The 17,383-nt window shown below is 36.4% G+C and overlaps 1 protein-coding gene across 6 annotated transcripts in view; it reads right to left on the bottom strand.

The window, feature by feature from the left end:
• ATG7 (autophagy related 7) overlaps nt 1-17,383 on the bottom strand; it is a 122,589-nt gene that overhangs the window by 66,083 nt on the left and 39,123 nt on the right. For 5 of the 6 annotated variants that reach the window (XR_005103805.1, XR_005103806.1, XM_037384645.1 and 2 more), the window contains exon 18: nt 5,016-5,138. Coding sequence is in view for 4 of the 6 variants with exons in the window: in XM_037384645.1 (XP_037240542.1) it covers nt 5,016-5,138 (123 nt within the window). In the remaining 2 variants the exon portion in view is untranslated. Of the gene's footprint in view, nt 1-2,546; nt 2,610-5,015; nt 5,139-17,383 lie in introns of those variants that run through there. The other variant, XM_037384646.1, reaches the window with a different exon arrangement.

The raw sequence follows: 17,383 nt of genomic DNA, 5'->3' as shown, positions 1-17,383 counted from the left end.
TTGGATAAGCACAAAGATCACTTTAATACTAGCTGCCTATTATACAACTAAGCCCTGCTCCCCGAGAAAAGGCTGAAAAATATGGTCAGGCACAAACTGCAAATTAAGTGCAGAATCAGAATAAGAAAGGGTTTTCTACATTTTCTCCTATTCAAAAAGCTCTAAGTATTTTACTAGCATAACTTTTTTTTTTTTTCATTAATCCTACCCTTCTATAGGATAAGAGTTCTAATCTCCATTATCTGAGATACAGTAAACCAGCACAACAAGGGGATTTTGCAAATACCAAACAGGGTTCATTCACTGACTACAAGAACTTACAGAAACTACAGATACTCTGGATCACATCCTAAGAGACAAAAACCCCTTGAAGTACAAAATTACTGAAGTAAAATTCCTCTGCTGGCACCAGCATCTCACCTGCAGAATCATATTCAGAAATATGAACTCTGGCCGGGATTTGATTTTTTGCAACATTCTCTGTGATCCTCTTAGACTGAGAGTTCTACCACTTCTTGTGTCTTAAACAGTCATAAAACAAAGTAAATAATGCATTTCTTTTATGTATTTTATCATTTTCTTTCATCCTGATGAAAGCAGAAAAGTCTAATAAAGCTTCCTAAAGCATCCAGGTAATTAAGGAATTAAAACCCAAAGTAAGAAAGTATATTTATACTTGGGTCTTAAAAGAACACAGAGAAATTCAGTTTCTGTACTTCTGAAAATGGATAGAGCTGAAGAAGTCTTGTATAGGAATTCAACTACACGTACTACAGTGAATTCATGCAAAAATTTCACTTCACCACTATTGCCACTCCTTTGATCAATACCGTTCACTAGAGGCTTCGCTCTCAGGGATTTAAAGAGCACCGACACATGTTAAGTGAGGGTAAGCCTGGTTACTTTGCTTAATTGGACCTTGAAGAACAGTGGCAGCTCTTTCTGAAGAAAAAGGGCAACAATAAAATGAGTACCCTTAAAAAAGTAAACTTCTTAGAAAATCTTACAAATGGGAATGTTTCTTCCACAACTATGGAATAATCTTGACTATGGGTTTTACTAATGTGTCAGTTTGCACTTCCCAAGTGTGCCACATCAGTAAAAACTCATCTTTAACACGCAGCTGATTGCATATCAGGAAAGCTATAAGCTCTCCACACCAGCAAAGCCCAACACACTTCGCAGGGTTAAGCGTGGCATATGTGGCAAGCAAACCAACTGCTTTTAGAGATGCACTGTGACACGTAACCATCACTGGGCAGCACAGACAATTTCTGAACTGGAAGTCACTGGTTGTTGTGTCTCCAAATCAACACCTCCGGTTTCTGATTACTAATTCAAGAGATGCGTAGACTTTCTCTATTTTAAGCCCAGCTATTAAACTGAACTACACATTGAACAAGTGTCAATTTAAGAAGTTTAGGTTAGGAGTAAAGTTTCTGGAAAACAGAAGTGCAATTTTTACGTGAGCTTGGGCAGCTCCCAAAGTGAACCGTATCCAGTGGAAACAAGGTTTAAGTGCTGATGTGGGAGTTTCCCACAGCTTCTATTGGCCTTCAAAGCTAAGCATGTCATCAGAGTCTTTTGCTGAAGCTGTACATAAATATCCAACTTGTATTAAAAAACAAAAAATGTTCCATAGAACCTAAATTAAAGCCAGATATGGAAAAAGCAGATGCCTGAAATTTACTGTCATTTCAAGACTTGCTAATTTTATTATTTACTGAGTAAACTGTCATACTGAGGAAGTCATGTAGAACATTTATAATTTCCTGATCATTTCATGTTAAAGAAATAGGTGCTCTATTGACTAAAAACCCTGCTGGCAGTGTCAGATTTAAACCACAAACTAAATCTGTGTTATGATTCCTGCTCTGGTTGCACGTTGAATTATGATTCTGTTCTTGTCAGTCATTTTAAAAAGATAAGGTAAAGTATGTCAAGACGGTATTAATACTTAGGCAACAGCACAGCACTGGAACAGGAAACTGAACAATGCAAGTAAAAAAGCTATTCAGTAAGTGAAAAGTCTTCCATATATTACTGCAAATTGCATTGCTTTAATCTGGGCAAGTGCAGCCTGTGCTAAGCACTTAGGGAGGCTAAGGGTTTCATGGAAACTTCAGGTGATACAAAACCTTCTACTTGATGTAATCAGCAACTCCTCCAGAACATGCATGACTTATCCAGAATTTCTTTTAAACAACTCAAAACTTAGAAGCAATTTTTAAAAGTTAGTTTAGTATTTAGCTTATTAAAAAACATATACACACATCATAAAAGCAGCTAAGCATTTGTTAGGTGAATTAAAAAAAGAAAAAGGTTACGTTTGTGACTTAAGATGCATGACGAAACCTCCAGTTCTTCTGATCACAACAAAACATTCTATTAAACACTCTTAACAAATCAAGATTTTAAGAGCGATCCTTTTAAAAAAAGAACAAGCTTGGGTAGTTTCCGTATCAGATGCAAATTTATTAGCCTAGCATCAGTGATTTTATATATGGAATTACAACACAATTATGATGTCACTGCAGTAAGGTTGGATGACATATAACTTTAAAAGTCTATTTTCTTTACAGCGGAGCAATGGCACTGGTCAAATTTCACTAGATAGGAGGAAAGGAAAATCTTCAGTTACTAGGAGTTATTTTTATGGTGTCCAAACCCAACAATCATCTACAAAATCAGTTTGAAGAGTCTGAGTGCGGAAAGGCAAGTAACTTTTCAACACAATAATCATTCTAATTACCAAAACAGGCCATACACGCCTTATGAAACCTCTCTCACTACTTTTGTTGAAGTTTTCAGAATGCTATGGATCAAGTATATCTTAAATCAACCTAAAGAGCACCCATCTTAACAAATCTAGTGCCCCCATTTTAGAAAATACATTCTGCCAACAGGAGCTCAAAAGTAGCCAGGAAACTGAAAAACCATTCTGCAGACTTCAAACTCAGCAATATAAATTGCACCAACTGCACTGTATGAGAAAAATGAGCTCAAAATACAAGCCCAATTCAGCAGAAAATATACTAAAAGCATACTCTTGTACACCTAAAATTTTAAAAACTGTCCCAGATCAGGTACTGAGAGAGTAATAGAGGACAATAAAAGCATCGCTTTATTTTCCAGTCAGCAGTGGCAAAATCTAACAAAAGAATAGGTCTTTTAATCCAAAGGCGGCAAGCGTGCTTCAGAATCTGCAAATAATTTGCCTCTAAGACCTTACCATTCATAAATATAAACTTTATCAAGACTATTAAAATAGCTAACCCTGATAAAACAGATTAATTTTTACAGCAATGTTACGGGAAGCAATCAAGAAAAGTCACTGATTCTGTGGTAGTTGGGCTAATTGGGCTAATTTGAATGCATCAGCTTTGCAAATATTTCGTAAGTCAGTTTTTCCACCTATGAGCAATGATTTCACTGCATAAACCTCACTGTTGAACCGAAAGGTTTTTGAAAGCACACTAATACCGTTTTTATGTTAAACTTTGAACTTTACTAAGTTGCAATAAACTCATACCAGACTCCTCATTTTGCAAGGAGTATCTAAAACTTTATAAACAAACACCTGTACACATTCTGAAGCTGCAAAAGCGATTTATTAATATCTGCAAAATAATATATTACTAACTAGGGCAATTGTAATTGTTTTTAATGCTGTCAGCAGCAGCCTAGACACTTCTTAGCAGCCTAGAAGTCAGGTATGGCAATCAGACTACAATCACTCTTACTGTTAATGAGTAGCACCTGTTAAAAGGTATTTGTTTTCCTTTCTTGGATCCCTCTTATATATACATATATTTAAATTTTTTCTAGGTATCACCAGGCTGATTGAAGAATGCATCAGGTATTACACAGTTTAATGTCTCCAGCATCTGCTCCAATTACTTGAAAATGTTAAAACACAAAACAGAGAGCCAAGTCACCGTTATCCCCCACAAACCTTATTAAGCAATGCTGTTGAGCCATTTCCAGCTGAAAAAACAGCTATACCATTTGCACAGGCTACAGTAACTGAATAATCACTTCTCAAAGCCAACATTAGAAACATCCATGTCATACGACTACACCAAAATTAAATTACAGATGTACAAGAGTACAGACGTTTGCAGATGGAGTAAGGATTAAAAATTATTATTAAAATACAACATTTAGACAGATACCTGTTTCATTTTTTTATGGGACAAACTCAATATGGCAACTCTTTAGGCAGGGTTATCACCCATAAGAACCAAACACCCCAGCTGCATTCCACATTACAACTTTTGTCACTAGACAAACAGCATTGTTTTCCCCATATTATAATTCAGGCCGTATATAATTCAGCAGTATAATAATTACATTTTAGATTGACCTAAAATGATAATTGATTTCCTTACACCACATAACACAAGTCACTTGTTTTCTTGAAAAGCAATACTTGACAACTCAGATATAAAAAGTTATGATTAATTTAAGAGAACATCTAACCTACCTAAGGAACACGTGCACATACCGTGGTTCTTCGTGTATACTGAGCTGTGTGCTATCGTGGCTACCTATATTCAGTACTTGTATACAGTACTCGTAATGCTTGTACAAACTGCACTTTACACTGCCAATGAAAACACACCCCAAAAGACAACAGACAGGAACTTTCCTCACCGAAATTCAGAACTGTCAAGCAACAACTGTTACTTAAAATATTTCTGTAATTTCACAAAAAGACACAATAGCGCTACTCATTTCTAACTGGCTGTCAACATGCATCCCATAATTTCTGCTTTAAAAAGAATGCTCTGTCACATCCAACAACATTTATTGATCTATAACATTGACAGGACACATCTTATGTCACTGTATGGAATATGCACGTGGCTTGCATAAATCATCCTGCAAATCAAATACCTCTGCTTGATTCTATCAGTGATTCATTTATTCACATAGTTGTACAGCTGAACATAAAACCATGCTCCCTTTACTGCCACCTGTTCATTCTTTACATCCAAATTGTATTTTCTTACCTCAGCAGCCTGTGTCTCCTGGTGTAATAATGTTAGACCTGTCAAGTCTTCTAAGAAGGAATGTGAAGAATTAAAAACTTTAACTAGGAAATCAAATCCTTCATGTTCATACTGGTCAAGGACCTGTCAAATAAACAAACAGAAAAGGATTTCAAATATAATACTAGTAATGTGATTCATCATCCTACCTTGCTCACAAAATAAAAGCACAACTTTCTGAACACTCAGAAGATGACTGCATGTTGTAAACTGGTAAAAATTACAGACAAAAGAACAATCACTTCTCCCGAATCAATCTCTGAAGTGAGGAAAAGTGGAGGTAAGAGGGAAGAGAAGTGAGGTTTAAGATTTCCTGGTTTAAACATATTTTTATGCTTGTAACAAGACAGATGATACAGCAAGAGAAAAACTTAGTTGCAAAGTCATGAGAAGAGCATTTGAGTTACACAAAACACACTAAAAGACTGTTCCAGTGTATCAGTTAAGGGAAACAACCATGCTGGGACAGGCCGAAAAATTCTCTGAGTCAGTGTCCAAGTCCAACATCCTCCCAATCTCCAGAGATTCATGGTTCTGAGACTACTGCATCTTGAAGCATTTTCTATAGTTCTACTCTAATTTTCCCAGTTTATCTTTTATTTTGAGAATCTTATAGACTCCTACAAGAACTGTGAGGGAGATTATGGCCTGTGCTCCTTCCCAAACTCCTGACCATGAAGAATTTTATTTCACACAGCTTTAGCTTAAGTAACCATTTGGCAGGCTGACTTCAATCACGTATGATGGAGGCTGAGGAAAGAAAAGATAAATGTTGATGATGAACACGATCCTACAAGTTTGTGAAAGCAGGTAGCAAGAAAGTCAAAGGAATTTATGATTGAGCCCGTTTCTGTTCTCAGTTCCAACACTGACCATTTCATATCCTGCTCTGCTGTCACCAGTCTCACAGATGAAGCAGCTGAGCTTACCAGACTGCAAGGCACCTTTTCCTACTGAAATTCATGCAGCAGAGCAGGATGTATGCAGGGACTTCAGAAACACATAGTATTTTAATACAAAAAAACCAGTGTATATGACATTGAAGACAGAGAAGCAAGGAAAGGATCATCAAGATCACCCCTACAGAGGAGATGCAAGCTTTTCAGAAGAGTCCCTGGAACAGGTTCATCTCTGAAACCGAATGCCTACCAAAACTGTTTTCCTGCCTTACTCAGCAGTTACATCTTCATCTCAGTCATCATCTTCCTCAGATAAATCAACATCAGCTCAAGAGTGAAGGACAGAAGAAGGGGCTAATGATCAGGCAGTTTCACAGATGGCTGTTATTTTTTAAAATGGCTCTTCTTTTTTACAGTGATGATCCTTTACAAAACCCTTTCCAAATCTGTACAAGTCGGCACCTCTTCCAGTTGCTGATTCTGATAATCTGCTCCCATCTCTCACCCTCCCAACCACCTATGCTGTTTGCTGTGTATTTGCACCCTGTGCATGCCGTAAGTCCTCGCATGAGTCCCACTTTACCACATCATTTTTTACAAGCAACACTGCATTGCTGCCATATTACACTTTTCAGAAACACATCCTCAGCAGACAGGGGGGTAGAACTGTACGTGAAAAAAAGCTCCAGCATACACCCAACACTTTATTAAACACCAGAGAATCCACAAACAACTGCATCTCCGTAACTGACCAGCCATGGGAAAAGCACCAAAATCAGCCATCAAGATACAACTCCAGGAATCCTGTGCTCAAAAATACCTGATTTTTCATTCTCTGATGTATAAATTGCCAAACAAATCACACTCTTGTGCCCACCCATGTCTCCCTATAGCCTACCTGTGCAAGTTATATGTATCAGGTATCTCTATTTTTAACATTTCATTTTGGTATAGTTCTTGCAGAACAATTCTAAGTAGAACACAGGAAGTTATTTTATAGAGAACACTGTTGCAGGGGCTGTGGACAACCCTTCTTTCACTGTATATATGCTACCCTTAGTCTAGGAAAGAACCAGCAGGAGAAATTTGCCCTGCTTATGTATCCCTTAAACACATCCACCCTCAATGGATGGACAAGCTCCCTGTAACCAGTGGAGTTCGTTTCCTCTGGAAAGAAGAAAAAAACCACCCTGGAAGGACTGTTGTTTGTTCTGTTGTGAAACAGAGGATTCAACCAAGTGAGCTTTATTCCAAGGTTTAAAACCGAACAGGCAACCCCTGCAACCCCTACCCCCAAAGAAGCCATTAACCTTTCTTTGGACAACGGGGGGCAGAAAAAAGTGGGGGCTGGTAGAAAAAGTTTCATTACGAATTCATCTAACTCAACCAAAATCACAACTTACTCTCAACAATCTTTCCCAGTTGAACAATTCCTAAAGGTCACAAATAACCTTTGCACTGGTAAATCTTAAAATGGTGACAACTTGCACAGCCCAAGAGTGTTCTTCAGCAAAACACATCCAGTGCGCTTTTACACTGCGTCCTACAGGAATTCAAGCTCATTTAAAAATAAATTTATATTTAGCTGACAGAATTGCAAGTTTACTGATAAAAACAGACTGGCATCTTCACTCAGATCTTCATGCAAAATGGCCATTTAGCAGCAAAATTAGCTACTACATACTTAGGTTTCAAAAAACAAAAACAGAAGCAACTGAAACACAGCTATAAAGAGGAAGTAGATACATGTAGGTGACTATGACAAACATTTGGCACCTTCTTGACCACACTTTACACTTCTAAAATAAATAAAACCCCACTGCACTTCATGTTCTCTTAATAAATCTGGAGAAATTATCCTTCATATTTTAAAGGTTTGTTTTGCCGTACATGGGTTTTTGCATATTTGTAAAATGACCCATAAACATAATAAGAAATCAGAGAAGAAAAAAAAGGAAAGAAAAAGAGATGAAAAAATGCTTAGGAGCAACTCTTGGGGCTTTTCTTGCCTTTTATTCCTGAGACAAACACACCAAGACATACTCATCTGGCTGTTCACAACACAATGAGACAATCGAACAGCTTCAGCACTCCGTTTGAGATGGGTCACCTTAATATTACCCATTATATATAGTGAAATTGCACTGTGGATGTACACATACATTTAATGACTGTTCTGTGTTTCAAAATTCTAATAAAACAACCAGATGCGCAGAAGTCTCTGGCATCTGACTTTTTGTGAAACACTCTCTACAGCCATCAGATTATAAACTTGGATTACATTCAACCTGCCTGCATATAATCCTCAAAGCTACGAGCATTATCGAATATGTTACTATTGCTTTAATTTGTTGGAACAACAATACAGAGCTTATGAGACATCCTTTTAGTGATGTAGGCCAGATTATAGTTCATGGTATGTTGAAACAACATACAGCCTATACACCATAGCCTTGTTCTAAAATATTACAGCATATAAAATAAATGCAGGGACAACAATAAGGGAACTTGGACTCTTCCCAAAGGTAAAAACTGCTGAAAGAGGTATACTACCTTGGGATACACAAATATTATGATCACAGCAGGGAATGGAGTATAGCCTTACTATATACAAGTCTATCAAATAGCCTTTAAATCTGGTTGATTTTCTTACTCAGCCAACTATGCCTTGATCCTCATTTCCAGAGAACTGTGACTCAAGCCTGAAGTGAAAATTTCCAGGTATTACTTCCTCAGTAAGTATATTACTTACTTGTACCTGAAGTATGCTGTGTATAAACTGCCCTGGTTTATCTCAAGGATGTACTTACCCTTCCTCTGTGCCCTGCCACAGCTATAAACGAACCCTCATGCACTCACACAACACAGACTTCATGACTACACCGACATCCACAATGTCTAGCATGAGTTTTGGATGAATCACCTGGAAGAATTTTTATTAAATCCAAGTGCCCTTTGTATTGTAATTAACATGGAAAAGACTAGGAAGTGTCCCATTAAGTGTCTTTTCAAATATAAATATTAATAATATAAGATCACAGAACCAAGACTTGAAGTTATATTATTTATCTAGTGAACTGTAGCTGCTGCTTTTTTTTTTTTTTTTTTAAGTTGGGTAGAAATTATACACATAATATGAGCAAATCTGCTATTGTTATGGAAAGATTTAAAATTATTTTCCCCCTGTAGAAACTCCATCATGTTACACTGCTAGACTTTCTACAGTGCTAGAATGGCAAAGTTAGGTTAGGGTAACAAATCTAACTATAGACACAGTATCATAAGAAACTAAACCTAAAGTACACCAGTACAGAGTATTTTTCTTGCATTAGGACCTGCAGAAGCCTGAAAAACTTTATCAAAAAGTGTACTGATTATAATGCCTCGCTTTTTATAATGGGAACAGTGTGATGAATAGAAGTATCTGTTAATAAGTTTTAAAACAGAAATTCCAACCACATGGCCCAGAGAACAACATATCAGGGAGCCAAAGAGTGACCTGGCAGCACCATTCAGTTTGCTACCTGAGCAGCGGTAGCACCATTAAAGAAGGCATACACCGTAATGAAACCCTCTTCATACAGGCAGCAATTGAAAGAACATTGTGTTACCTTCAGGGGCTTTATTTCCCAATTCCAATGATTAAAACTTTATAATAAACACCACAAAAGGGATAAACACTATTAACTTGCCCACATCTAACCTTCACTACACAAATTCAGTAACAGCAGTCCTCTGATAAATGTCATGTGGCATCTATGTGTTCAGCAACCACTGAACATACCTGAAAAAGAAAAAAAGAATGAAATACAATAAAACTCATCTCAAATTCCTATGCCAGGAGACCACACAGGAATACTCTGCAGGTCATCAGGAATAAAGCCAGTCTAGACATCAAATAGCCACAAAATAATTTTTAAAAATGTTTCCAGATTTAATAAATGCCCAATTTGTTGCTGTGTGGAAAGGAAATTTTCTCCTATTTAATCATGTCCAGCACAGTCTAAAGGCCCACAGCTGGCATAAGGTTGCTTTTTCAGTTCTTAACAATTCTCTTTGCTGCTAACACCACACTTGGTACCAACGTGATCGTTCTGAATAACAGCTTTACAGGAGGAAAATACTTGAGAGATGTTATCATTTTTATTATTATTGATCTCAGATTAGTTACTATCTGACTGCAGACGTAAAAAAATCCCGCATTAACTTTTTCTGGGAATAAATGTGTCATTATCCAGTCATTCAGTGACATGTCACTATGTAGCAACTAATTTTCTCAAGTAGAAAAAACTGCAAACCAGCAACAAAAAGAACCAAAAGGACATAATTCTTCTGCCTAGCAAGGCAAGTTGGAGCAACACAGATTTATCAGGGAACTCTATTTTTTTCTCACTTGCAGGTCACTTTTCAGAGCTTAGGAAGAGAACTAGAAAGTAGCATGCCTTCTGCATTTCATGTCTGTTACAAATACTGTCAAGAGAATCCACATTTTAAAAGCACACTCTTTTCTGACACATGTAAATCTCCTCTCAGGTTGACACTATAACCTTGGTTCCAGTCTCCATTTTACAGAGCCAGAGCTACAACTGTCTTTTCACATGATGGCATTTTAATAGAACAAATGAATCTGTGGATGCACATTATTACAACAGGGACAAATTAACATACTGCTAAAGCCTTTTGTGTAAATGATACAGAGTAACCCATTTTATTAGCCATTTTTTTTTATTCTTGTCTGTTTACTGAGGGAAAAAAAAGAATTTCATGGTAGGAGGAAGAAAATAGAGGCTTAGAGTAAAAGAACTTGTTTTGAAATGAGAAACAGATGTGCAGCCTTAGTGTTATATTCTTTTTAACAGCATTCTTCACAAAGAAGTCTCAATTGCTGGGTAGAAAGACATTCAAAAAGAGAATCTGGCTCCAGGATCGCTGTATAGCATAAAACTTAATAACTGGTTAAGTAAAAATACAAAAAAACAAACTCCTAATCCCAAGAACCTGACCACTGATGTAAAATTGGCTCACGTTTTATGCCTCATTTCTGTCACATAATTTTTAAACTTTTTACCAGAATTTACATTTGTTTTGGCTTTTTTGTTTTCCAAGTAGTTAGCATCTGTAGAGCTTGAAACTGTGTTACTGACTTTCCAGGAAAAATACAGTAAGAAATTAATGCTACCAGATTTATTGTTTACACTAAATAAGATCTATGGGTAGCCTTCCTCCAAAGCAATATGGGTGCTGTGTTTGACACTCTTCCTGGCTTTAAACACTTTCCAAAAAGCTTCAAAAAAGACAGCACATTTCCCCTCCCTGTTCTGCCTCCCCCCAAAGGGCACAGATACTTCACTAAACATTTCAGACCCAGAAAAATCACAAAATTCAATGTTCTATTTAGAAATTTTACATGCCTAGAGATATTTTGCACACTGCTACCTACCCATTTACCACAGGCAATGCAGAATTAATAGAAAACTACTGTGAGTGTTAGCATGCTGAAGAGACATTTCAGTTTCAACACCTGCTTGGAAAATAAGGAAGACATGTAAAAGTGTTGCCAATTAAACTCTTCAAAGCTCAGCGTATCTGCTATTAGATCAGGAAGTTTAGTGAAAGACTACAATGCTGTGGAGAATGCTCCTAAGTGAGAAGAGACTAAGATGAGGCACATGAGCCATCGGGATCTTGGTTCTAAACAGTTGCACGGGCAGCACTGCTGATGTTCGAAATTTTATCATGAGACCTGTAATTCTGGTTTTCTTTAAAAACCCTCAGCTCCTAGACTCTTGCCTTTTCATGAAGTTCTGAATTTTTATTGCCATTTGGTCCTAAATTGTAAAGAAAAGCCTAATAAGGTGATACTATAATACATCCATGAAAAAAATGCAAAAAACCCAGAACTTTTCTGAAGATCACGTAATTATTGTTCAGGGACTCTACTCAGGATACAGGAAAAGACTGACACCGTTACATGACCACAAATATGACTCTTAAGACACTTCACATTTTGATAATACTTCAAGTATTACCTAAAATGTGTGTATGAATGGTCATACACACTCGTGTGTTCACACACAATTAAGCTTTAAGTACAAGATTATAAAACAAAGTTCTGAAGAAGGCTGTATTCCAGGTGCATGCTGAAGAAGGCTATTCTGGAAATATTGGAAAGTTATAAACCACAAGGCAATGGCATCATTTTTTGGCTCATGTCCAAATAATTAAAACACCCTCCGCATACACAATTTTCTCTTTACCTTCCCATAATCAGTATTAAAAATGAAAGCAAATCAGTATAAAACGTTAACTAATACAGTACAAAACACTGACAACTCATTTAAGAAAGAGATTGTTGTTTTAATTTAGGAACACAGTGATACAATTGTGTTTTGTCTGTTGCTATCACCTACTATGATTTTGAATTGCAACAGACAGAAAACGGAGTATTAACTTACTGAAAAATAGGCCCTGAAAGGTCTCAACAAGATTTTTTTAGCTTGGGATTCCTAGTTGCTTCTTTTGAATAATGAAAAGGAGAGAAGTAGAGGTCTTAGAAATTTAAGAGATGTCAGTTTAAGCACAGTCTTGTCAACTTAAGTTCTCGGGAATTGCATGCATTCTGAGCTTTTCTGAAATAACTTTGCTGTGTTTTATATGCAGCAACCATTTTTCCTGATACAAATTGATAAGACTAATAATACAGAAAAAACCTACAGGATTTTTATTTTAGCTACTTTCTAAAATATTTTGCACAAATTCTTTTAAACATAATACCATCTTGGGATTCCAGTCACTATAAGGACCTTCTATCGGACAGCATACAAGTTTAAGTCATTCCCTGCCTGGAAGCACTAGTAAACAGAAGTGAAAAGAAAGAAAGGGAGAAGGAGAGAAGGAGAGTAGAAGAAAATAAACATCTCCACTTTAGAGAATGAGAATAGAGGAACAAAAGAGTTTTCAAGTAGGCAATATCATTAGATCATTTGTCCTGACCTTTTTTAAAACATGGGTATATCCTTCAGTCACCTAACAGCCATCTCTTGCTCGTGCCACATTTTACACTGGATGGATATTTACAACTTTATTTATCCCCGTTCTGCTTCCTGTCCAAAATTTATGCTGATTAGCTCATCAGCAATTACAACATTTTTGGCTCCAGTTCATACTGGCATTAGTCACTACCTATTGTACAGCAACTGCAGAAAGCTCTTCTTTTTCCCCAGTCCCATCTGAGGTTATTGACGAGTTGTGCCTGGATAACCTGTTACCCACACACAGGGACAGGCTTTTATAGCACAATCCTCGCCTTTGCCTTGAAGAAACAGTCCAGAAACAGCATCCATTTTCTGCAGACAATCCCTAACGCCGGGAGTGAAGCAAGATCACTCCCCCAAATGTCTAAGAAAATGATTCTTCCCACAGAAAAGCAACTGTCTTACGCTGAGTACTGTTCTGGCTGGAGGTACAATTTGATTCTATAAAGCCTGGAGTGGTCCATCTTTGATGGGCTGACAAACAAAAAAGTCAGTAATGACTGAGTATTGCATATGAAGTAATTTATTCCATCTAGCTCTCCCTTGCCATCAGCAGTTCAATAACAAGGCATGACCTGTCACACACTAAGCACGCAAAACTATTGCTACCTTAAGCAGAAATTGCAGCTGCTCAGGAGTTCCTAAATCCAAACCTCTAGCCCCAAAATCCATGTTTGTAGACTATTTCAGAGCAGAGGATTTTATTACTTGGATGTGCAAAACAGCACTGGAGGAACAACAACATTTTCACCAAAATCACACATATATGTTGGATTTAATCAGTTTCAGTCATTTTACTGTCTTCTTAAATTCAATTTCCTTCACTTCTTTCCAATTTCAAAGAAAACAGAAGCATTTCTGCAAAGACACACATTAGGCAACCCTGTAAAAATGTCGAAAAATTGAATAAAAGTTAACTTAAACTGTTCAAAAATGTCTGCATGGCCATTTGCAAACAAAAGAACAGCCGTCCAGTAAAGTATGGCTGATGACTTGTTAAGTTTAACAAAAGAAAACCAGTATAAATGTATGCAGACTCCCCTCAAAGACTGCAATGAGAAGACTGCAGACAAGCATCAAGAAAAAACTAAAATAGTAAAAACTGGACGATACTAAAGAAGTATCTCGGGAAAGATGTAATACACATCCCTTTAATCTCCTAAGATTAAAAATATAAATCAAATACAACCAAACTATACATCATTAAATATTACAATCTAAAATTTTATCATAATTTCAATATGAGTTTATAATAAAGCAAGAAAGATTAGGGAGAAAATAATCAGACTCTCACATCATAACCCAATTCCATGAGACAACTGCTACAAGACCAGACCACAGAAGAGTGAAACATGGTTTAGTTCCATTCTCTCACTGCTGCATGTTGGCATTACTTTTTAATATGTAGAGGTAGAATTATGGCCAAAACTGTCACATGCACACAGTGCTGCACTGTATAAATTTGAAATACTTGTCTATCAAAATTATCAGTGCAAAAGAGTGCTTTGGACCATAACCTGGTATGCCTGATATTTTTCATTTATGTGATTTAGACCTGAACCTTTATGTAACCCTGCCCATTTTTTAAATTAGTTCAAATTCTTCTTACATACACTCTAACACTTGACAATTAGCATTCTTTGCACGTAACTGATATGAACACATGTCAACATATTAAATGACTTTTTAAACAGTCGTATTAAAGAATCATATGTGTTCCAGCTAGGAACATGTGGGCTTCTTTTTTTACTTAAAGCGACTCCTCAGCTTACCAATAAAAAATCTAGGCATAAAAGACAATATAGACACAGTGTGCTTCATGACTTTTGTTGATGAATATGCACTCAGCCCTTGGAATAACTGAACCATAAATAAGAGTTTAGTAGGCACTAGGTTGCAAGTATGCAAATACCTTATGGAAGTAAAAAGAACAATTACAAATTACTTCTGTCCAGCAAAACGAACAACTGATCTTTTGAGTTCCAGCGAGACACCTACAGAATTAGGTTTGAACTGTTTCTACATTCAGCAATTGTAGGATGCACATCACCACCATACCATCTCTACACATTGTATACTCTTAGTCTTTACCCAGTTCAGTATTCTTCAACTTTGTTTTTGCAATTCTTATACAACAGTCTGTCAGCAAGTATATATTTTAAGTCAAAGTATTTTAGTTTTGTTTTTACTGAGACAAAAGGAATTCTGTACCAGCTTCACAGAGCTCTGACAAGACAGCATTAAGTTGCCATTAGAATAAATAATTAAAAATGGTATTCTAGACAGTTAGATATTGCACATGTCAATACCAGAAAACTGTGGTGATACTATCTCTTTCCTACTGATTGATAGTCCTTTACTTTGTCCTAATTGCAGTTTAAGTGTAATTGAAATGGAGGAAGAATAAATACTGAAAAAAACACCCCCCCAAAACCTCTAAGACCCATTGAATTTAATTTAAATGCAACAGAAATAAAACCTGTCAGAAATATGAATCAATTACTTTTAACAATGGCGGGGTTTATCCTCTCCTTAAAAAACAATAGTTTAAAGTGGGAAATGGGAAAATTCATTTTATTCATGGGGTAGAAATTACATTAATATTTTCACTTCAAGGCTTCAATCAATTCTGATTATTTTTCTTTTAATTTAGATGATACAGATTTCTATTTATAGTATATTATGGAATATATTTACACTCCAAAACCCATAAACTCTCCCGCTTACAACTGCTTAGAATAATATCTTACATCCATTTAAGATCACCGAACAATTACTGGAACACATTTACTTCTTTTAATGCTATTTAACTTGAAGACAAGTAAACTAGTCAATACCATGGACCAGTCAGTCACACCAGCTGCTTCTTGGACCAAGTTCTGGGATTCTCTGCAACATAGCTTTGACACTACCATCTAACATGGTACACTGCCACACCAGCATAAATGGACATGCTTTTTCACTTAAACATCAGGAAACACTTAATAAATTCACTAAATAAAAGAAGTATTCTCTAAAAAATAATTTGTTTTCTTCTCTGAAGGGCAAAAGTGTGTTACTTACTACTAGAAAGGGATTCTTAATCAAGCAACTTTACTATTCCCAAACCAGAAGTAGTAACAACAGAATTCCTGATTTTCTGGAGCAAAAGGAAGAGGAAATAAAAGAAGTTTCAGAAAGTTGTATGTTCTCTGTGCTTTTTTTCTCCCTCTCCAGACACTTTCTTAATCATTTAATCAGCAGAGTTCAAAACTCTGATTGCAAAGGACACGATACTGAAGAATGGCTCCTAAAAACACTGCAGTAAGCCTTAGCTATCTGCTCCCTTGTGCCATGAAGACAAGACCCCAAACCATAATGATCTGGGGAGGAATGTTGTTTTACTTTGTTATTTAAATACATTTCCTGCACCAAGTTGTACTTAACCCCCCTACCATATCTAATGGTTGCATCTGCCACGAAGGAAGAAGTAGTCTTACATGGTGAAGACAAATGGATTGGCTAGAATAAACACAATTATCTTGGAATAGGGGCTGGATAATAAAAACTGGTTTTGATCAGCAAAATGCGAAAGGCACAAACCTCCACTTTTCAGCATTTAAATACAGTTGCAAACATGCACATTGAAAACAAACATTTTTAACACTGCACATAGAGCTGCTAGCTTGCTAAGATTTACTTATCCTGATGTCAGAAGTTTTGAAAATGCATCCTCCTCTCAGAGCACTGAACTCAAATCCTCACCCACGTGAAAATATTTGGGTGGGCGGTCAACCTCAAGACACAAACTGATCTTTAACTTTTTATAAACCATGTCAATTCTTAATACAGATAAATACATTAACAACATAAGCTAAAATGGAACAATCTCTTACCAATTTGCTGTGGAGATGCACACTAGTTTCTTCTCCTTAAGTGAAACAGTAATTAATAACAGCAAGAAATTAGTCCCTGCTCTACCTTCAACTACAACATAGAATAAGACTCAAAAAGAAAAAAAATACAAAAAAAAGGCTTCTGAATTCCTTTGTACTTGCAACATTTATCTTAATTGAAGATAACAAAAGAACAATAAATTGATTAAGAAGCAATTTCACAGATATGTTAAAAGTTGAAATGAAGACACAATAAAATGGCTAAGAGCAATTGTTCATTAAATATTTCTACCATCATCGTGTCTGGGGCAGGAGAGAAGAGGACAAGTAAACATTATCCTTCTTGTGATCTGACTGAATTTTTAAACAACCATACTTCTCTTCCATACCAGAAGAATCCAGTTTTGTTTCTTTTTTCTACATCCTCTCTTCTGTTGACGTTGGGAGGCTGTTTGGTGCAACAACCTATGTTACCTAGTAAACTTCAATAAACCCCCATCCCACAACTCTGAACTCTTACA

This window comes from Falco rusticolus, chromosome 4 (genome assembly GCF_015220075.1).
Source record: "Falco rusticolus isolate bFalRus1 chromosome 4, bFalRus1.pri, whole genome shotgun sequence".
NCBI classification, from domain to species: Eukaryota; Metazoa; Chordata; class Aves; order Falconiformes; family Falconidae; genus Falco; species Falco rusticolus.
The sequence above is the reverse complement of the archived record's forward strand: the minus strand, read 5'-3'. Positions and strand labels throughout refer to the sequence as shown.